Source organism: Fusarium falciforme, chromosome 5, assembly GCF_026873545.1.
Source record: "Fusarium falciforme chromosome 5, complete sequence".
Taxonomy (NCBI): domain Eukaryota; kingdom Fungi; phylum Ascomycota; class Sordariomycetes; order Hypocreales; family Nectriaceae; genus Fusarium; species Fusarium falciforme.
This window is the reverse complement of record NC_070548.1, coordinates 2,763,100-2,783,945: the sequence shown is the minus strand read 5'-3', so window position 1 is coordinate 2,783,945 and position 20,846 is coordinate 2,763,100. Positions and strand designations below refer to the sequence as shown.

The 20,846-nt window shown below is 54.7% G+C and overlaps 7 protein-coding genes across 7 annotated transcripts; 4 read left to right on the top strand and 3 right to left on the bottom strand.

Annotated features, from left to right (window-relative positions):
* Positions 1 to 2,249, top strand: NCS54_00707500 (Cell pattern formation-associated protein STUA; the record flags this gene model as incomplete). Its single annotated transcript, XM_053152511.1, has 3 exons — positions 1 to 673; positions 726 to 858; positions 914 to 2,249. 3 exons carry the CDS (start codon positions 1 to 3, stop codon positions 2,247 to 2,249), a joined length of 2,142 nt encoding a protein of 713 aa, XP_053008486.1.
* Positions 2,250 to 3,621: 1,372 nt separating this feature from the next.
* NCS54_00707400 (Hypothetical protein) lies at positions 3,622 to 5,730 on the top strand (the record flags this gene model as incomplete). The annotated part of the gene is made up of 1 exon (XM_053152510.1): positions 3,622 to 5,730. One exon carries the CDS (start codon positions 3,622 to 3,624, stop codon positions 5,728 to 5,730), a length of 2,109 nt encoding a protein of 702 aa, XP_053008485.1.
* A 584-nt stretch (positions 5,731 to 6,314) lies between these two features.
* NCS54_00707300 (Hypothetical protein) lies at positions 6,315 to 7,404 on the bottom strand (the record flags this gene model as incomplete). The annotated part of the gene is made up of 2 exons (XM_053152509.1): positions 6,315 to 6,706; positions 6,756 to 7,404. 2 exons carry the CDS (start codon positions 7,402 to 7,404, stop codon positions 6,315 to 6,317), a joined length of 1,041 nt encoding a protein of 346 aa, XP_053008484.1.
* Positions 7,405 to 8,402: 998 nt separating this feature from the next.
* NCS54_00707200 (Hypothetical protein) lies at positions 8,403 to 9,416 on the bottom strand (the record flags this gene model as incomplete). Its single annotated transcript, XM_053152508.1, has 1 exon — positions 8,403 to 9,416. One exon carries the CDS (start codon positions 9,414 to 9,416, stop codon positions 8,403 to 8,405), a length of 1,014 nt encoding a protein of 337 aa, XP_053008483.1.
* Positions 9,417 to 12,212: 2,796 nt separating this feature from the next.
* Positions 12,213 to 13,001, top strand: NCS54_00707100 (Hypothetical protein; the record flags this gene model as incomplete). Its single annotated transcript, XM_053152507.1, has 1 exon — positions 12,213 to 13,001. The coding sequence occupies exon 1, from the start codon at positions 12,369 to 12,371 to the stop codon at positions 12,999 to 13,001; it is 633 nt and encodes a 210-aa protein (XP_053008482.1). The 5' UTR covers positions 12,213 to 12,368.
* A 494-nt stretch (positions 13,002 to 13,495) lies between these two features.
* On the top strand, positions 13,496 to 14,152 carry NCS54_00707000 (F-box domain-containing protein; the record flags this gene model as incomplete). The annotated part of the gene is made up of 1 exon (XM_053152506.1): positions 13,496 to 14,152. The coding sequence occupies exon 1, from the start codon at positions 13,643 to 13,645 to the stop codon at positions 14,150 to 14,152; it is 510 nt and encodes a 169-aa protein (XP_053008481.1). The 5' UTR covers positions 13,496 to 13,642.
* A 446-nt stretch (positions 14,153 to 14,598) lies between these two features.
* NCS54_00706900 (Hypothetical protein) lies at positions 14,599 to 15,527 on the bottom strand (the record flags this gene model as incomplete). The annotated part of the gene is made up of 2 exons (XM_053152505.1): positions 14,599 to 15,408; positions 15,462 to 15,527. The coding sequence occupies 2 exons, from the start codon at positions 15,525 to 15,527 to the stop codon at positions 14,599 to 14,601; spliced, it is 876 nt and encodes a 291-aa protein (XP_053008480.1).
* Between the last annotated feature and the right edge of the window lie 5,319 nt (positions 15,528 to 20,846).

Sequence of the window (20,846 nt, the reverse complement as noted above, 5' to 3'; positions counted from 1 at the left end):
ATGAGCGGCGATAGATTGCCATCGCTCCCGCTTCCACCGCCGGGTCAGGCCTACTCGGGTACTTCGTCGCCTCGGGTCAGCTCCATTGCCTCTTCGATCGGCTCTTCGATCGGCTCCCACTCGGGTTCGCAGTCCTCCTACACTTCGGTCGCCTCGTCCCACGGGCCCAAGACGCCGTCCCCAACTCTGCCCATCAACGCCATTACAGGTCCTTCAACCACAATCCCTAGCTACGACGCCATGAACGGGCAAGGCGCACCTGAAATGTACTACTCTCAGCATATGTCTGGAGGTCAGGCGCCTGCGCCTCAGACCGTAACTTCTGGTGCCATGAGCCACTATACGCAACAACAACCGCCGTTGCTGCCGCCCGGTCACGCTGCTGCATACTCAACTCCCTCATACAGCCACTATCCTTATGCTGCTAACGGATTGACCTCACCCCCGCCTGCCCAGCCCACAGTATCAAACCCAATGGCACCCCAGAACGTACTACCTCTGCCGGGAGCTGGAAACCAGAATCCCATGCAGAACCAGTACACAGGGTTTGATACAACAGGCCAACAACCCCCACCCGGAATGAAGCCCCGCGTCACTGCCACTCTTTGGGAGGATGAGGGTAGCCTGTGCTTCCAGGTCGAGGCCAGGGGCATTTGCGTCGCCCGGAGAGAAGGTGAGAGCTCATGTTTGTGTTGAATGCATTGGCGGGCTAACTCAGGCCACAGACAATCATATGATCAACGGCACGAAGCTCCTGAATGTGGCTGGCATGACCCGGGGTCGACGAGACGGTATCTTGAAGAGTGAAAAGGTTCGACACGTCGTCAAAATCGGGCCAATGCACTTGAAGGGTGTCTGGTATGTCATTTTCCCTCAATGCATGAGACATTGGTTCATCCACTGACACCGATAGGATTCCTTACGACCGTGCCCTGGACTTTGCCAACAAGGAGAAGATCACGGAGCTGCTCTACCCATTATTCGTTCATAACATTGGTGCCCTCCTGTACCACCCTGCGAACCAGAGTAGGACCACGCAGGTCATGGCGGCTGCGGAGAGGCGGAAACAAGAGGCTAACGGCATGCGAAACCCAGGCCACCCCGGCCTGCCTTCGATCAACCATCACCAACCAATGCCCCTTCCAGGACCGCAGACTCAGCTGCCTTCTCACAGCATGGGTCGCCCGTCCCTCGATCGGGCTCACACATTCCCCACCCCACCGACGAGCGCATCCAGCGTCATGGGGAACATGGGAGCCTCAGACAGCTTCAACTGGCAGGGTCCGGGAATGAATGGGGCTCAGGGTACCAACCCAATGACCATTGAGACGGGTCTTAACAACACACGCTCAATGCCCAATACTCCAGCTACCACCCCTCCTGGCAACTCGCTGCAGAGCATGCAGAACTACGCTTCTGGCAACCAGACCTACGATGGCACTCGCCCCATGTATAATCCGCAGTCGCACCAGTCTCCTTACCAGGCTTCGGCAGGAAACCCTCAGGACCGCATCTACGGACAGACCAGCACTTACCCCAAGAATGATATGGCGCCACCTGCGAGCAGGCCTTCGGCTTCTGAACCTTCTGCAGAGCAGCAGGACACGAAGCCACCAAACGGAATGCTCCAGTCGGATCAGCCACCCCAGCAGCACACCAATGAGGATGAGGGAGACCACGAGCATGATGCCGAGTACACCCATGACAGCGGCGCTTACGACGGTAGCCGCAACAACTACAACTATACCGCCCCCAGTGTAGGAGCCTTGACAAATGATGCCAACCTCTCAACAGAGATGTCGGGTTCCCCCAGCCTCCCTCCTCCATCTGGACGAGCCACCCCTAGGACGACTGCCCCCGCTCAATCCTACTACAACCAGCACACTGGATACAACACTCCTCCCCGTGTCCAGCAGACGTCGAGCAGCCTTTACAATGTCATTGGTGGTAATGATCGGGGTGCTCCCAACGGTGCTCCCGGCAACGACGTTTATGCCCCCGCTGCTGACATGTCTGGGCTTCCTAACGGCTATGCCCAGCCTCCTGTCATGAACGGAGCTGCTGGCGTGCTCAAGCGCGGACGTGACGACGATGACGACCTGTCTAGATCTGGCGGTAATGGACCAAACTCGATGGGCAGCCTCGATCTTAAGCGACGCAAGACGATGATGGAGACAACAGTTCCTGCGCCTGCTTATGACGCCATGACGCGACCTGCGTCGGCCGTTGGTGCCCCGCGGCGGCAATAGTAACACTGTCAAGATGCACAGTGAAACCGATATTGCTCAACGATGGCTATGGGGAAGTGGCTGCATTGGAGCCGAAGAGAGCGAACGTCCGCTCCGCATGCGCCAAATGGATAATCGAAGTGCGCCATTTTGGTTGTTTACATGGCGCAACGATACATTCCTTCCTTCATCCTTATTTCTTTATCACCTTTTTCTGCATTGTTCTATTTTCTTTTTTTCCTGGCATTCTCGCAAAAAACTCAACGGCAAACGCTTTGGACCGAAAGATGACGCTGACGAGTTCACGATACGACTTCCGATTCTCCGTTTACCTTAAGATGCTCTGTCACGGATGTACATGGCTGATGAGTCACGTTTTGCATGGAGGTCTTAATTTTCCTTGAGAGAGCCACTGCAACCAAACCAACTTTTCCCTTTCTACGGACTAGTCCGGGAGACGACACGAGTGTACGGGATGAGACAGCACTGCCTGTAATGATCCTCAGGCGGGAACGATGAGTTCGGGGCGGACCCATCATGTCTCTTCATGGCCCTTGCAAGACCAATCCTGTGGGTTGGCGTCTGGGCCTGGAGAGGAGGCTGGGGACACTTCTTTACGACTTTATGACTTTACACTACCTTTCTTCACTTCTTGACTCTTTTGATGCTGATTGATAGCGCCAAAGACGGTCTGTGTTTTTCTTCTTCCTGGAATGTCGATTTACTAGGTAACGAATTATGAAGGACAATAAAAGCTGTTTTGATTTTATTTACCACAGAATTGATACAATTAGAGAGTTGGATCAGAAGAATTGACTTTTGAAAGCATCAATTAACAAGACGTCTGAGTTCCTTTATGCATGCAATGGCTTGTGATTGACAAAGAGGCTCTTCGGTAATTCCGATGGTGATATGTGCATTTCATGTCATGAAGGTATCCGTATATGTGAAGATGTTGGACATGAACCGTCGTCAGAGGCTGTCTGTCCGTCCGTGGTACAGATGCACTTCCCGACCTGCGAGATGGGATGGGTTGTTTCACCTGCAGGATGGCACGCCACCGAAAGCATCTCCAAGACGCCGACCTGCGAGTGCAAGCCTCCCGTCGGCTTGTGGTATCGTGACATGCACCATCACTCGAACGGTACCTGATGGAGGAGGGGAGGTCGAGGTTGTGGTCAGCCGACTTGTCACGTGGTAGAGTGCAACTCTGTTGCCGGGTCAACCAGTAAACAACTTCGCTTTGGTCTTAGCCCCCCAAGACACGATTGAGCTCTATTTTCTCGAACAATACAAGCACAAGCAACAAGAAGCCAGCAGGTTTCTCTCCTTCTTCCACTGGCGTCCACCTCTTCTTGAATGAATTTTGCTTTTGCTTTCAGCGTGCATCACAATGGAAACACCTCTATCGCCAGCTCAGGACTCGACGCTCAACATCCAAACACCAGCTACCGCCAGACGGCACGACAGTTACGAAGTGCGAGCCGTCTCTGTGTCTTCAGATAACGACACCCCTTCGCGAGGCGCCTCGCCCTTTGCAGCCAACGACGCCATCTTGACCGACCAAGAGAACGTCCCTCCCTCATCCTCCAAGTCACGGCACTCGCGTGTCCTCTCTGGGGCAACCCTCTCGCCACTCAAGATCCTCGTCGATCAGCGAGAAGCCAGGGAGTCTAGAAAAGCCGAGAGACTGCCCCCAAGCTCCCGCAGTCCTCGAAAGGTGTCCCCTGAGAAGCGGTTTCCTGTTAAGGTCAGCAACCCGATCGACTCGCCGCGTTCGACCCACGAGAGAACAATGAGCCTGGAGGACGCCGTGCGGCAGAACGAAGGCTTGAAGCGCGCCATTGAGATCTTTGAGGATGAACAAAGCGTGCTGGAGGACGACAACGACGAGATGGATACCACCGTGGGCACTGTAAACATTATCCCCCCTGGACAGATGGACGTGGATGAGTCCGTGGGCCCGGATGATACCATGATCAGCACATTCAGCACCTTCTCAGCCGTGCCAGACTTGACAATGTTTGCAAAGCTGGGCCGAACTCCAACCTCGACCAAGTTCTCCAATGCTGGTGGCCTCACTCCTCGAGCCAGCACCAGGGCCGAGCCCTCACCGTCCCGGACACCACGACCGATGTCAATGCAAGACTCAGGAAATACTACCAATCTGCTCGACTTTACCGAGCAAATGCGATTCCCTCAAAAGACCCCCTCCAAGGGTGGCCTATCGCCGTCCCGAACGGCCCCTAACGTTGCGGCCACCCCTGCTCGACAATTCGCCAACCTCATCGACTTTGATATTCCTCCGATGCCAACCCCTCGCAGTGTCCCCAGCATTACCCCTAGAGAGCTCGAGTCCCTCAAGTCGAACTTCTTGTCCGAGATTAGCTCCCTCAAGGCTTCTCTCAGCGGAAAGGAGGCTGAGGTGCAGTCACTCAAGGCTGCAGTTGGCGATGCTGAGAAACGTGTTGGAGAGTCTCTGGAACAGCTCCGTGAGGAACGCGGTCTCAAGGAGCAACTCGCTGTTGAGAAGGAAGGCTGGGAGAACCGTGGACGTGAGATGGAGAATGTCTTGCGAAAGGTCAAGGAGGAGATTGTCCTCAGCCAAAGAGAACGAGAAGAGTTGGAACAAAAGCTGGAGGAGAGCGAAAAGCGACGCGAGGCTGCAGAGATTATGCATCAGGAAGCTGAGAGCAAGATGGCGGGTATGCGTGCCGGGAAGGATATGGAGAAGTCGTCACCCGAGAAGCCCAAGAGCCCGAGCTCATCCAACCACGAAGTTGAGCTCGCCGTTGAGCGTGTAGCTCGCGAACTGCATGCCCTCTACAAGAGCAAGCACGAATCCAAGGTGACTGCTCTGAAGAAGTCGTACGAGGCTCGATGGGAGAAGCGAGTCCGTGAACTTGAGAGCACCATCGAAGAGCTCAGCGAGGAGAACGAACGTCTCCGCGTGGGTCGGGATGCAACCATGACCAAGGTTGAGCCTGACAGCGCCGAGGCTGAGGAACGCAAGGCTCAGGCTGTGCGTGACAGCGCAACCATCAAGGAGCTCAACGCAGATGTCCAACGCCTCGAGGCGGTAGTGCAGACGGTGCAGAAGGACAACGAGCAGCTCCGCGGTATGCTGGAGCAAGAGCGTGTTGAGAAGGGCGAGTTGGTTCAGCTGGCCGAGGAGATGATGAGCATGCAGAGCTTTGTTGGACAGACACCCAAGCCTCAGCCCCAAGCTCAACCACAGCAGACGCCGCATCTCTCTCACCAGTCTCACGAAAGACAGCACGACCGCCAGCCCGAGGCCAAGACGCCCAAGCGGAGTGCGGACCACTTTAGAAGCAGCGTCAACCGCGCCTCTGGGCTCCGAGCCCCTGGATCAGGACTTCGAGCACCTCACGAGCGAACCAAGAGTGCAGGCGGTCTTCCCCGTCCGGGTGGTGTTGGCCGCAGCGGTATCATGAGCTCCATTGAGAAGATGGGCAGCTATCGAGGACGCGGAGCTGAGTAAGGGAGGAGGGACAAGTGAAGAATGACGAATCATCAAAAATGTTGACGGTGGACGAAAGAGAGTTGAAACTTATGACACAAACTGTATGACGGGGAGTTTTTGTCTTTTTTCTGCAAGGCATATATGAACATGCTTCTGAGAGAGACTCGATCTCGTGGGAGGCAAGGCGTGACGGCATTACTGGGCTTGTCGAGTTTTGCTTGTTACAGCTGATGGGCGCTTGGAGTAGTAGGCTGGCTGGCATGTTAATATGAATGATTGGTAATTGTTGAATCAATTGATTTGGTATCTCTCTCATGTTGGTAATGTTGGTTGAGTGGGATGAATGTGTAGATAGCTGGCTGGACTGGCAAAACATGAAAACCGAGTAATATTGATGGGGTATATATATTCATTCATCCTATGAGTGGGCTCTCATCTGGTGACTTTGCATCTCATGATGAGCCTCAACCATCCAATATGAGCCTTGCTGAATCCTTGACGTGCTTCAACTCCAACTATTCCGTTGAGCCTCATTCTTTTTCGACAATGTTGATCGACATGCACTCTTGTTTTAAACCTCGAACCCATTCATAGGGGGCATCTCACAGGTTGTAGGCCTTCTTGGCCGTTCCACCAAAGATCATGGCACGCTCCTCATCACCCAACGTAGCCATCCAGCACATGCGCTCCACGACGCTTCGCCAGCGCGGCCAGGCATCCTCGGTGCCGACGGTGCACACGGGCCAGTCGCTGCCAAACATGATGCGGCTGGGGCCAAAGGTGGCGAGGACGATGCCCAGCCAGCCAAGGGTGGACTCGAAGATGTGGTTGGGGTCCTGGTTCTTGAGCGAGTCGGGCATCTCGGAGAAGCCGCCCGAGAGCTTGATGTAGGTCTGGGGATCCTTGCTGAGGGTGTACATGGCGGTGCGCCAGGCGTGGAAGGACGGGTCCGAGGTGATGTTGTAGACGGTGAAGTCGGGCTTGCAGAGGTGGTCTATCGAGAGGTTAGTTGAAGCGCCAACATGGGAGAGGGTAGAACGTACTCAGCACCAGTGTAACCTTTTCCTCCTCTGGGACACCATCGTGGACACGGTCGACAAACTCAACGAGCTCCTCCAGCTGCTTCTTGCCCCGTCGGTGCTGGTCAACACCAACATCAAAGACGAACCCGCGACGGCCCAGCAGCTTGACGCTCTCGATAAAGTTCTCCTCCAGCATGGTGCCGTGCGGCTTGTCCTGTACCAAGTATCGGAAACCCTTCACCTTGGGCCACGCGTCACCCGCCTCCTCCTTGACGCGATCGAGGTAACGCTCCATAACCTCGACACCGCTCGGCAGGGGTGCCCACGGCACGATACCTAGGCAAAGCTTCGCATCGTCGGCCGAGTGGCCCTCCCCATCGCGCGGCTGTCCAAGAGCGACGCGCTTGATCCAAGAGACCTCAGCCAGGGGACCTTCCCAGCCGGAGCCGTCGGCGGCGCCTGATTCGAGGTCATTCTTGCGGTCCGTCTCGACAAAGATGAAGCCGAGCAGGGAGGGGGCCGAGGCGGTGGCCTCGCGGTACTCGTCGACCGAGCGCTGGCCGTTGAGGGGGTTCTCTGGGGTGCACCAGGCGAGGGAGTCGACCTCGGAGGCGGGATAGAGGTGGATGTGGGAGTCGATGATGGGGAGGATGAGCTGGTCGTCGGCCATGGTTGCGGCGGTGGATGAGATGGGACGTGAGGGGAGTAGGTTTTGAGTAGAATGAAGAGTTGGAGGCGCTAGTGACAGTAGAACGAGTCCCCCTACGCTTCAATATTTGACAATTGAAAGAAATGAATCCTTGCTGGAGAAGAGCTGTCTTGAGGCTCAGATTGTGATAGATTATCGAGATACGGTGTGCAGTCGTGTCCGTGTTACAGCTCTCATCAGTCTGGTCTAAATTTACCCCGCCATTCCCCGCCATCCCTAACAGGACCTGTTTCGTTAGACGCTCTTGACGCCCACGAGTTGTTGGTTCCAACATTAACCCGAAACACCGAGTCTACGACACTTTGCAATGCAAGGGACGGACTGGTATGTTCAAGTCACTCATTCACAATTACAATCATCGAAGGATACCCTTTCATTCATGAATAGATTCAATCGTCATCTATCCAAAGGCAGCTGTCATTTCATAAATCGTATCGTAGCTCATGAACTGCCTTTCCGTCATCCACCTCATACTTCATAAAATGGCTAACCAAGATCCTCCAATCGCCAGATCTATGGCTACATCCAAACATTGGCCTGCTGGAGCTGGCATCTCACCCTCTGGGCGGACGAGATCCTCCAGCATTTGTCACGTTGGTTCCGGGAGGACAGGCCTCCCAGCTCACTCGGGAACCAACAACAAACAAGAGGGAATGAAATTATACCTGCGTGGCCACGAGAGGAGTCTTCATGGTCACCGGAAAATGGGAGGTCGCAGCATCGACCCAGCTGGACATCACGCATTGGCGCGGTCGGCTTCAGCCCAAGACCAGCTTGGCGTGCCGTCCGCGCTCAAGGGCGTGGGCCGTAAGTTGAAGGATTGTGCTGATTAAACCACAAACAACATGGGTTGAGTCAACCCGGCGCAGCGACGCGACCACGGGTTGCTCGAAACAAGGAATGAACGGCAGAGGACTCTCTCAGCCTCTTGCCAAAGGACCTGACATGCAGCCAACCGCTCATCTTCCGACGATGCCATGGCGGCGGGAGCTGGCTGGTGAGGTTGAGGCGGCTTGGTACTCGTACTCGTACTCTTCATCCTCAGACTCACTTCCGCTGGAACAATCGGAACTCTCATCGTTGGCATAGCCACCGCATCGGACTCCGCCGCAGTCGAGCTTGACACGCTCGCCCTTGCGAGTAATGCCGAATCTCTCGCAAGTGCAAGTGCTGCATTCGGAGCCGGGGGTGCTGTAGCCGGACAGGGACGAGTTGGGTGAGGAGCTGTCGGAGCGGTAGGACAGGGATGAGCCGCTGGAGATGGGCGATGCGGTGAAGTCTGTGATGTACTCTTCCTCGATGTTGGTGCTGCCAAAGCGGGCAGTGAGTTCCTCAAGAGCTTCATTGTCGTAGTAGTCGGCTTCCAGGATGTGCTTGGTCGCGTGCGGAGACATGGGCTTAGGCGCCTGAATGTCGGAGAGCGGCAGAGGCCGTCCCTTGGGAATATCAACCGAGAGTCTAGAGCTGTGGCGGGAACGAGACTCCTTGTCCTTGGACGAGTGGCGAGAGGAGCTCTTGCTGCTAGACGATGATGACTTGTGCGACGAAGACTTGGATGAGGAAGACTTGGAAGACGACTTGGAAGAAGACGAGGACGACTTTGAAGATGACTTTGAGGACGACTTGGAAGACGACTTGGAAGAGGAAGAGCGGTGCGAGGAAGACTTGGATGGGTCCAGAGATACATCAAGAACGTTGAGCTCGCGGCCGGTGGTGGGCTCGACGATGGACTCGACGCTAGGGTTGTGGGCGACGTGGTAGCCGTCGATGATGTAGTAGTACCAATATCTCTGGCCGGGCTCAAGAGTTGCGTTCTGGAAACGGAAGGTTCCCTTCCAGGAACCTGACTTGGACGACGACTTGTCCTTGGAGAGAGGGAGCTGGCCGACGTAGCCGTCCCAGGAGCCCAGGAGATGGACCGTCTTTACACCGGAAGAAACCCGAAGGGAAAACGAGAGCTGAATAGACGACATGACGACTATGTTTTTACCGAAATCCAGTTGTGTTGTTTGGGTGGTCAATGCTGTTGACTATTGTACCTGATCGCGAACGCAATCGTTGGTAGGTAGCGCTTGTCGGGCGAGCAAGTGAAATCCGTGATTTCTGTTATTAGAAAATTATGGAAGGAGTTGATAATTCGAACAAGTAAAACATAAACGATGGCTCTTTGGTTTGTCTCTAAGCTGGCCAGCAACTTTGGAGGACGCGCGAGTTGAAGGTGCCGGAGGAGTGACAAAGGGCGGCGCGGTTTGTCAGGCTTTGATGAGACAAATTGAAGATTAGAATAAGATAGAGACCAGCTCTACGGGGAGGTAACGAAAAACAAACAAACGGGGGATAAACAACAAAAAACGGATTTGCGGTTGAATGGGACTTGCTGAAGAGAAGAAAGAAAGGAAGGGTTTGGGGGCGGAGGGTGATGGTCCTGTTTATAAGGCGGCCTGGAAGAGTGGCCATCCCATTGCGACATCCCTCTGCGAACCTACTACCTCTAGTTGCCTTAGGAATAAGCATAAGCAAAAATACAAGACATAGACCAAAACAAGGAAAAATTTCAGAGAGATTACCTGGCCGGCCAATGACAGCCCCGGGGCAAGGAGATGCCGAGTTCGCAGGTGCCCAGTCCCATCACCATCTCTCGCCCATCACATCTCCTCCTCCCCAAGCGTCGGCGGTTAGCTAGCACAAAAAGTGGGCGGGAAGTGCGTGCATCGTGGGTGCCGTCGGGTGCGGGGCGCCATTGGTGAGAAACAATCGACCAATCATAGAGTCGAGGCCGCTAAAGAGGCCTCGGCGGAGACCACCCGCGGGCGTCTATTCAAGCGCCCCCATTGGCCTGTGGCACCGCCGGCCTCTGGTCCTCTCGTCACGTTGCAGCCCAGCCAATGGCGTCTAGCCTCAGCCAACCTCCCTAATCCACCATCCGCACTTCCATGACTTGAACCATCCATGAGTGCATATGCATTCAGCTTTGCAAATCACCATCACCGCCACAAACAAGGCAAGCTAGGACGGGGCCTTCCGCTATGGACTCGCCCAGGCAGCGTGATCCTCTTTCCGCTCCGAGACCACTCGATGCCCTGCTGCAATAGCACACGAAATGGATCTTATGGATCATGCACGGTCTAGGCTACATGCCCGCTCACCCATCTGCCGTAATGTCTTGCCTCTTGACAGCTTTTCAGTCTTTTCCCGCCATTGGCACACACGAGGTCTAGCCCGGCGTACATGTGGTGTGGTGCAACCCTTGAGTTCATGCGCGGCCGGCTCAAGGAAATCGGGCGAGTCAGAGAGTATGTGCAGCGCTGCGCTGCGCAGTGGCAGATGCACTACTCTGTGTCCCTCTCTCGCTCGCTCGCTAACTATGTAGCTCACGAGATGGTGACGAGGACCGGCGCGCAACCTGCGTCGTATTTGCCCCGTGATATATCACACTGCGACTCAACTCGAAACGGGTGCTGTTGACGGCCTCGAGCGGAGAGTGAGCCATATGGATTGGTCGCCCATCCATGGAGCCTTAGCTTGTGGCCTCACTCGTATCCCTAAGACCAGCCACCTGGATTTGCCAAGGGATCCTCTCTTATGCACAAAAGAATCGTTAACGGCAGGGGGAAAACTCGACTCTGAGGGTAACACTCTTCGTCAGGTCACCAAAAAGAAAGAAACTCTTCCTTCTGCTGCTGCTTCTGCTGCTGCTGCCCATAGCCATGCTGGAAACATGCTGGGTCCATGCAAGCCGCGCCCCATCCTCCCCTCCTCTGCGGCCCGTCCGCGAGGGCCTCACATTCCGGGCCTAGCATCTGTAGCATCGGCCCTCCGCCATCCGGCTTCATGCATGCCACGGGTTTTAGCCCCGGCGGGTATGTGAGCTCAGTCACACAAGGGCAGGACCGTCCACCGCTTCCCTCAGAGAATGTGTGTGTGTGCTCGGCCACTGCCTGTTTGCCATGATGAGGGGTCCTCCTCGTGTCCTACGGGAGAGGCTGCGGGAAAGGATCTTTGGGTGTGAACTGGAAACAGAACGTGACCGTCCTGATGGTGGTGGGAATAGACGCTGCGAGTTGTCGTCACCGCGATTGATCGTTCCCAAGCTTCCTCACAGAGGATTCTCATCACTTGATGTGCCCTGAACTTGGCAACACTCGCATGCCGAGGCCGTTGATTGGGCATGACCTCGGTGCTGGGGACTGCATTTGTGCGAGCTGAACAACCTTGACAGCCAGAGCTAGAGAAAGAGTCGGCGTCGCTAAACGCTCTCGACTCGATAGTCAGGTCAATATTGTCTCGAAAGACCAATTGAATGACCTTGGACAAGGCATTGCAGTAGAGATATCAGCTTCCAGCATCATTGCTCAGTAAATGGGGTCGCCGATGCAGACAACGTCAGACTGCAGCTTCCTCCAGACCCATCGCATGCCAGAGCAGGGCCCAAGCCAAGGACCAACAAAAACAATGACAGTCATGCTTGTTCCAAGCTTTTTCGCTCAAGTCGATGCGATAAATGCCAAGGTACCGCCAGGTCACGTGGGCACCCGTCGCGTTCAACCCTAAGCCCAGCTCGACGCGCAACTCCCGTCGCGTCTAGCGGCACCAGATCGACACCAAGCATGGTCGACCTGCCTTTTTGAGCTTCATTTCTAGGGTTTCTCATTATTTTGATCCGCTTTAGTGTGTTGCTGCCTTGCCGTGAATTGCTGTTGATTAGAAATCCAGAGATGAGACGCTCCAAATTTTCACTAGTCCAAGTGAATCAACTTTCACCCTTATCATCACCAACATACCTCGCTGCCTGGCAGAGAAGAAGAAGCCAGGTGAACTCAACTCCTTCTCTCACTTCCATCCGATCTTTCAATCAAGCCACTCGTTTTTACGCCCCTGATTCTCTCCCCAAGAGCCGCTCATTTCAGACCGATTGTTCATCCGCCATGGCCTCTGAAGACTTCGTGGTAGACGATGCCCTCGTCGGCAAGGTGACGGCGTACGTTGAGAAGTACATGTCCAACTACGACGCCTCACACGACTTCAACCACATCCAGCGCGTCCTCCGTCTCTCCCTCCACATCCAGTCGGTCACCCCCGAGGCTGACCGCTCCCTTGTCACCCTCGCGGCCCTACTCCACGACGTTGGTGACAAGAAGTACCTACGCCCTGGCGAAGACGCTTCACGCATGATATCAACCCTCCTCGTCTCGTTCGGTGCGCCGGCCGCCCTCGCCGACACCGTCCAGGCCATCTGCCTCGGCGTCAGCTACTCCTCCGAGGTCAAGGACCCGGCGCGCACCCGGGCTCTTGTGGAGAAGTACCCGGAGCTAGCGGTGGTGCAAGACGCCGACAGGCTCGATGCCATCGGCGCTGTGGGCATCGCGCGGACGTTTGCCTTTGGAGGTGCTAAGGGCCGCACATTGGAGAACACCATGGACCACTTTGACGAGAAGCTGCTTCTTCTCGAGGGAATGATGAAGACGGACGAGGGTCGGCGGATGGCCAGGGAAAGGACTGAAAGACTGCGGCTCTTGAAAGAGTGGTGGGAGGAGGAGACTGGGCCGGTGGGGGCGTAAGCATGAAGCTATCTAGAGCTGTGACTGTAGACGAGACGTCATCAGGTAAAAAGAATCCTGGTCAGCATGAAGCGTCACAGGACAATTGCTTACAAAACCAAAAATCAAATCATATCCCTTACTACCATCTGACGAGAGCCCCCATCGACGTCACAGCCGGTATCGCCCTCCCGGCTTTGAAGCTCCGCGAGGACTCATCCAAGGAAAACAGTGGCATTCGGTGGTTCTATCGGCCATGTACGTCCGTTGGGGGTTAAGGAAAACAAAGAGAAGCAAAAACAAATGCCAGGGCCATTTAGCCAATTGCTCATATTGCGCCTGACTCGGCGGCGGTGGATCCGGACATTCGCTGGTCTTCTGACATGGTCCCCTGGGGGTGAGAACCTTTGCGGACCGGGGGTTTTGGGACGACGTCGGGGGCGTAGATACTTGCAAGTCCGGAGAGATATAAACCTCGGACGAAAGGGTCAGTAAGCCCGTATCCCTTTTTTCTCCTTTCTCTGCCTCATCAACTCTGCTCTCTCCTCTCAGACACACACTCAAACATCTTTTACCATCTCACAAACTGGTGGTCCCATCACGCTTCCACCACCTCAGACAACACCCTCAAGTACAAGATACCAGCAGCCGCAGTGACCACAATGGACACCCTTCCCCCGGAGATCCTCCTCCAAATCCTCCATCACCTGCCGTCCCCCGCTGTCAAGCACGCCCGGCTTACCTCCCGGACCTTCAACGCAATCCTCGCCAAGCGCACCTTTGAGAAGCTCGTATCCTTCCTCGACCCAGACGTCGCTCAGCGTACCCTGGCTACCATCTCCCGGGACCCCCAACGCCGTCGACGACGCCCGTCCATCTGGTCCCCATGCTGCAGCGTCCCCAAGAACCTGCCCATCGACGAGGCTTTTCTCATGGCCCTGTGGGCCGGCCTGCGCGGGGATTCGTGGGCTGTCGAGAGGGGTCTCGATGGAGACAAGTTGGATATCGATGAGTGGCAGAATGGCGTGGGGAGGGACGACATCGCCGAAGATGATCTAAGGGAGGCCTTGTTTCGATATGCGCTCTATCTGAGCTACATGGATGAGAGTGAGAGTGAGAAGGATGCACCACAGGCTTGGGTTTTTGATGCACTGTGCAAGGCAGGACGATGAGGAATAAGAAATGAGTAAGGATTGGGTTTTTTAAGCGAGCATTGACGAATTATGATCACGGTAAATGGAAATGGAGCAATTGTTTTGTTTGTATGTTTTAAATATTTTGGCAACTTTTGATGGAGGAATTCAAATTAAAATCAGGGTCTAGTCTAAAGGAATGATCGCTAGGATTAACCATAAAATTAGTAGTGATATATCTTCAAGTCGTGTTTGCGTGTATGTAAATAGACGCTGAACCCTTTCCATCTCATATAAAACATTGCCCAGTCATCGCTCGGCCCAGGTCATCTTGGTGCCCAGAGCGGAATCTCCAAAGAACGCCGTTCGCTAGTGCGATAAAATGACAAAAGCCCCAAATGCTATGCTTTCATGCATCATGTAAGGATCGTGAGAATTTTGAAAGGACGTTGAAACAGTTCCAACAAGATTGAGGGGTGCGGGGTTTAGATGAGGTAGGCAGCAGCAAAGCCGACGATGGCCAGGAGTCCGGTGACTGTGGTCGTCGCGGCGCCGGAGGTGACGGTCTCGGGCTTCTCCTCCTCCGAAGTGGGGCCGGATGGCAGACGCTCAGCCTCCTTATCGGGAGTGGAGCTGCCGGTACCCTCATCGTTTGCAGGCTTGCCACCGTTGACACCCTTTCCACCATGAGATCCGGGGTACTCGGGCTTGGTTGCGTTGGGGTGGATGGGAACACCGCCAGTGGGGGTAGGTGGGTTGTAGGTGTGGTGAGGAGGAGGGTTCACAGCAGTAGCATTGTGAGAAGGCTCCCTGGGGATGGTGTAAGTGATGGTCTTGGTCACACTCTGGCCGGGTTGAGTTGGGTGAGGATAGACATAAGTCTGAGTCTTGGTGATGCAGTCGGCAGGGTTGGTAGGCAGAGGCTCATGAGGCTTTCCGGGCTCAGTCGGGTTTGGCTTTGGCTCGGGGTTGGGCTTGGGCTCATGAGGCTTAGGCTCGACAGGCTTTCCAGTCTCGACGGGGCAGACGGTAGTGTAGACAGGAATAGTCTCGGTGGTGACGTGACCAATCGGGCAGTCGGTGACCGTGGGAGGGCACTGGGTGATGGTGTAAGTCTTGGTGGTGTAGACAGTGCTCGTGGTGTACTGAGTAGGCTTGACGGTGGTGCTGTTGCTGTTGGGGTAGACGGGATGAGTGTAGATGGTGGTGAAGCCTCCAGCGTTTGTTGTCGAGTAGCTGGGGGGGATCACTTCGGTAGACACAGAGCTGGCCGATGGTGTAGGATACACAACGGGCTGTTCCTGTTAGTACATATGGAAGGATGGAATTTGCTGGAATATCAACTGACCTCCTCGCCGTAGTGAGCGTTGGCAACGGCTGCCGCAGCAACAATGATGATTCCCGAAGTTCGCATATTGGTTGATTTGTTTTGTTGCTTGGTGTTTAGGATTAACGAATGTATAATGTCGAGTGAAGTATGTATTGATCGACAGAGCTAATCTTGAACGAAAGACGATGGTGTGTTGAGATAATGAGAGAGGCATCTGGCATCAGGCAAGGCCTTTCTTATATCTTGGAAGAGCCGGCGGCCTGATTACACCCGGTGTGTAAGCGAGATAGAGCGGAGCCTGCTAAGAGTTGTCATCTCGACTCTCGGAGAGGCCAATGGCGGCCGACTCGGTGGCAGGGCTGATAGGCGCATGGCGAAGTGGCTAGTGAGAATGGCGATATGGATACGAGGTGTGGGAGGTCGTTGAGGAGGACCCTGGATGTCCGTATTGCTGATGACCATTCAAATCGCCCCACCAGGTCCCGAAAGGGAACAATGCCCAAGTCGGCGATGCTACCATGGCCCGCCGTTTATCGTCAACCACAGGGATTGCACGCCACGCCCACGATGCTTCTCTGAGAGCCTAGACCTCACGTCATCTGCAATCTTGTTAGTCTCCATGCAAGCAGTCCGCACAGTCACGGAGGTAGCATTTTTCGACATTTTCCCCCACTGCGTTCGCAATAGCCGCGTCGCCAAGTGCTGTCAGTACATCTCCGCTGACGCTGACCAAGGCGAATTCGCCGACCGGATGCTTGGGAGGCCCCTGGATTGGGCAAGGCCGTGGAACAAACTCTCGGGACATGGGTGGCTATGTCAGACTGCGTCGATTTTTGATCCGACGGGAAAGCTTAAACAACGAGCCCAGCCGGCCATCCATGGCGGAGGCACTGTCAGGTAGTGTAGGGCTACCCGTCAAGAGGCGACAGGGGCTATTCTTGGATGATGGGCGTTTCTAGCGGACCGCCATGTGCCCTGTGCCCTGTGCCGGGGTTGCCGGTACCCAAGCCAAAGTGCGGCGATGCTCACCACCGAGATGGAGCCGCTAGTTCGCATTTCGGGCTCCCAGGGCCCTGGGACTGAGGAATCAGTGGGTTCAGAAGCTGTTGGAATGTCCAGTGGCTTCAGGAGCCCGATGACTTCATCGTCAACGAGCCCCAGAATCTTGGGTTTTCGGTCTTGTGCCTCGGTCTCTCCAAATAGAAAATGCTGTTAGATCACCGCGGGCCGTGACCAGGATCTGGTGATTGTGAAGTCAATCGTATCGAGACCCCTCAGTCTTCGTGTTGATTGTGGGAAGACAGTGACTCGCTTGGTGACTCAAGTGACTGATGGCCCGCCCACAGGTAATGGCCCAGCAACCTCTTCGTGCCATTTCCGTGACCTTCCACACCGAGCCAAGGTCGCATGCCTTGGTTGTCACGTCTCGCTCGTCTCGTTTTTTCCCCTTGTCGATTCACCTAGATCATTCGCTATTCCACGCTCGTATAGCCCGACACCCTCTCTCCTCCGAAAAAGATGAATGTCTTTGACCTATTTTAGAAATCCAAGCAAAGGCCACTGGCTCGTAAACTTCCGTCGGCGACGTTGGATCTAGAAGCCGGTGTAAATCACCCGCTGTCGTAACGTTGCGCGAGACCCGACATTTGGGGTCCTGTGGCTTGCACTCAGCCCACCACCAGCCTCAGCCTCATCGTCCCTCACACAGCGTCAAAGGTTAACGTGGACGGACTGGACGCCATCGGCGACACGGCATGGCATTGCTGACTGCTTCGCAATGGCTTTGATAGGTATATATCCTGTCGGCCTCCGTCTGAGCCGAAAGCCACGCGTTCCTCCTCGAGAGAATTTCTGTTCTTGGAATCTCCGTGGAAATCTCCGCCAGAGAATGGAAGACCGCCGTTTCCTACTTCCGTCGTCCGTCAACAATAGGTAACATCGACCGCTTCAATATTCGCTCAAGCGACAGCAGTCATCCGACAATGTGCGGAGAAGCTCAATATTGGCTCGGGAAAGGCGTGATAACATGAGCGAATAAACAAGTTCCCATACGAGAAGAGGAGCGTGTTCGTATCTGGAGACCCCGGCCAACATCGTTCCCCGCACCGACGTTGTATGGCACCAAGATCAGGCTGAATGACCATCTCGAGTCGAGTCGTTCTTCGAGAAATGGGCCCACTCTCTGAAGATGATTATAAGCACGGCGGTTACCGGCAAGGTTATCTCGAGATCTCGCAGGAGCTGGATTCCTGTTTGCAGGTCGTTATCGCTCGGGCCTAGGGATCAACGCTTGCAGACGTGTGCTGCACGTCGAGTGATAGTCAGAATCTTGTTGCACCCTCAAGTGTAGGGTGTTGGTTCGAGTCATCGAGACATGGGCTTGGCAAGATTTGCAGAATACCGTCCCCTTGTCCTATTTCTTTGGCGATGTCTTCAGCTGCTGCTACGTGAAAAGATGCCATATGTCAAAGTGATAGGCCATGGTAGATTAGCCAACACCCGCAACACCCAGTCCACAAGCTCAAGGACGACAGCTCGGTGTAATATTATGAGATCTGCAGTCGGAAGTGTGCCGATACCGAGCGAGAAAGCCCGGCAGAAGAAGCTGGCGATAGTGCGGATTGAGGATGGGGGTTTGTCATTTGGAGATATGAGATGGGATATTGGCTGGCGGGCTCTTGCCAGTCTTGCCAGGGTAGATGATAAGTGCACACACCATCGAAAACTGAAGCTAAATGATCTGGCCATGATTAGACGAAATGATTGGACTAGGGTAACTATTTCGTTGCTTATAGAATAGGAGAAGAATATATTGGATCTACAAGATTGGCTCCATCTCACCTTCCATGTTACATTGTCATTGTCGCTTGTTGGTCTTCTCATTACCGATCCGCCCCTAGGTCGAAGCGCTGGTGGAATACCTACGTTGTTCAATATTGCAATGAGGCCCGACAAGCTTCATTTTTAGCTACCAACGCCTTCTCGATCGAGCGCAAGCTGCAGAGTTTTTCTGAGTCAGAGATGTGCTGTTTTGTTCCGCCGTTCTCGTGCATCGTCAAACACAACACATCAAGTCTTGTTGTGCTGGTGATGCGTCGGACGACGACGTTTTGTGAGACGTCACGTTCACCCTGCCACTTTGCACAGGAAAACAAGTCAGGCCAAGGTAAACAAATTTAGCGAGACTGCACATGTCCATTCTCGAGGTCTCATGAATGAGGAAGCGAGAGGCGATTTCATATTTGCCGAATCAGACATGCATATGTTGTTGGCGAAGCCCACATCAACAAGTCGCTTCAACGGAATCTCACTGGCACAGAAAAGGCGGTCGCTTCAAGACGGCAGTCAGCAAAATGCAGGAGAACAAATCGGCCCCAAAATTCCAGAAATAAAAACGTCAAATGCAGGGTCTCAGGGACGCATCGCTTCAGGGGCTCGTTGTCAGGGACAGAGCGTCCTCGTGAGAACACACAGACTGAAGCCATCTCGATGGGCTAATCACCAGCCTGAGCCTACACATGCAGGGCGGGATCTGGCACGCGAGACCAATTTTTATGTCTCATCTTGTGTTGCAGCGTCAGGGCTCGCAACGGCACCTATTACCACACTGTGGCCCCCAACAGAACGTTAGACTATGCTTCGCATAGAGACATGTTCATGCTGACGGAGCCGGAAACAGGGTAGGTCGCTGTCGATTTGATCAATCGTCCAGAGAAGCCGACGAACTGTGTCGTCAACTTTCACCTGCCTATCTCATGCTAATAGGAGCAGGGGGTCAGAAAAACCCCCAGCTCTTACATAGAGACGCTCCGCTTTGCACGACTTGCAGCAGTCGACTCTGATTTGGTTCACGGACGAGAAAAGAGGGCCGTGGGCGAGATCGAGTGGGAGAGGTGCATTGAGTCGTGAGTGGCTGTCCAAGACACCACTCTGTGCCAGCCTGCAGATGCCCCAAGGTGGCAGTTCTTTTTTTCGTCTTAGCGGCCTCTTCCTAGGCTTGCGCCTCCGACGCGGCCGATTCGTCCCTCCGAGGCAAGGAGGTTGGTGAGGGTGTAGGGACGACGCTTCACGTAGCGCCTCAGTTGAGGATTCAAAGTTGAGAGTTGATCGCCACGAGTGAGAGGAGAAATCGTGGGATGAGCCATGGAGAGAATCACATTGGCCGGCAGAAAAGGAGTTGGATTGAAGGATGCGTGATTCCAGGCGGATCTTCCAGCCAGCCATGTCATCCATCTGGGGTATCAATGATCAACAAAGCTGGCGTCTTGCATCACCAGTGGGTTGCAAATCGAGAGCGGGGGACCTGTTTTTTTTTTTTTTTTTTCTTGCGCGGCGCTTGTCCAAGCCAGGCCATGATCCCTGAAGCTTCCCGGCATTGAAGGTTTTGAATGGAAACAAAAGAAGAAAAGAGAGAGCGCAAGTCCAGGGTCTTCAGCCCAATACCAGACTGTCTTTCATCCAAGTCCCTCCAGCTTCTGCATGGCGGTCCCCACCAACTTCAAGCATCGGTCCATCAAGGCATCGCATCGCAGTGGTCTCACAGTACGAGTATGGAAACAAGCACCTGTTCCCAGATTCGAGACTCCAAGATCTGCCCAATAGAGTCGCTCCAGGGACACCAGCCAAGTCTGGGCTGTCGAGCTAGATCAAGAGTGACAGCAAGAAAGCTTCTGGGTCCCGTCCCATGCACCCAACGGGAGACGTGCTCGTCGGACCGTCCCAGAAATATCCATTGGCATGTCCTTCGCCCTCGTAAGACTCGATGCGTGCGCGCTGGTGCCACGGTATGGTCGCTGTGCCAGCTGAGGAGGACGGGCATCCGTCATTGCATGGCATGGCATGGCAGGCAGTGTGCATGCAGACAAGCAAGCAAGCAACCATGGACTGGAAGCCAAGCAAGGCTGGAGACTCGACGAGACGGCGACACCCCTGCTCGAGGTTGCGTCAGTGCTCCAGTGCCAAATCGAGGATCCCCACTGGGGACCGCCGAGGACTCGACCTACGCTCTGGCACTGGGCGACCTCACTGGACGGGCCGCTGGGCCACTGCAGCTCGTGAAATGCACAGGCTGGGGCCACTGAAGGAGCCGCTGAGGCCACTGAAATCCTCGACCCCCTTAGCGTGTCCCGCGGGCGCCCCCCCTTCCCTTCCCTAGGTTCCTTCCTTCCCTTCCAGTTGACGGCGCCCTTGCTTCTTCTGGCCTTGGTCTCCCTCCACCCTCCCGTCATCCATCTATTCCATCAATCAACCCGCTCGCTCTCGTCATCTCACCTCACCTCATCTCTCCATTCTTCCTCAACGCCAGACTTTTGCTCTTGCTTCCGCTCCGCTCTCGCACGAGCGTCGCTTTTTCGCCCGTCAAGCTTCGCTTCTCACACTCAAGTAGTGACGCGAAACCGTAAT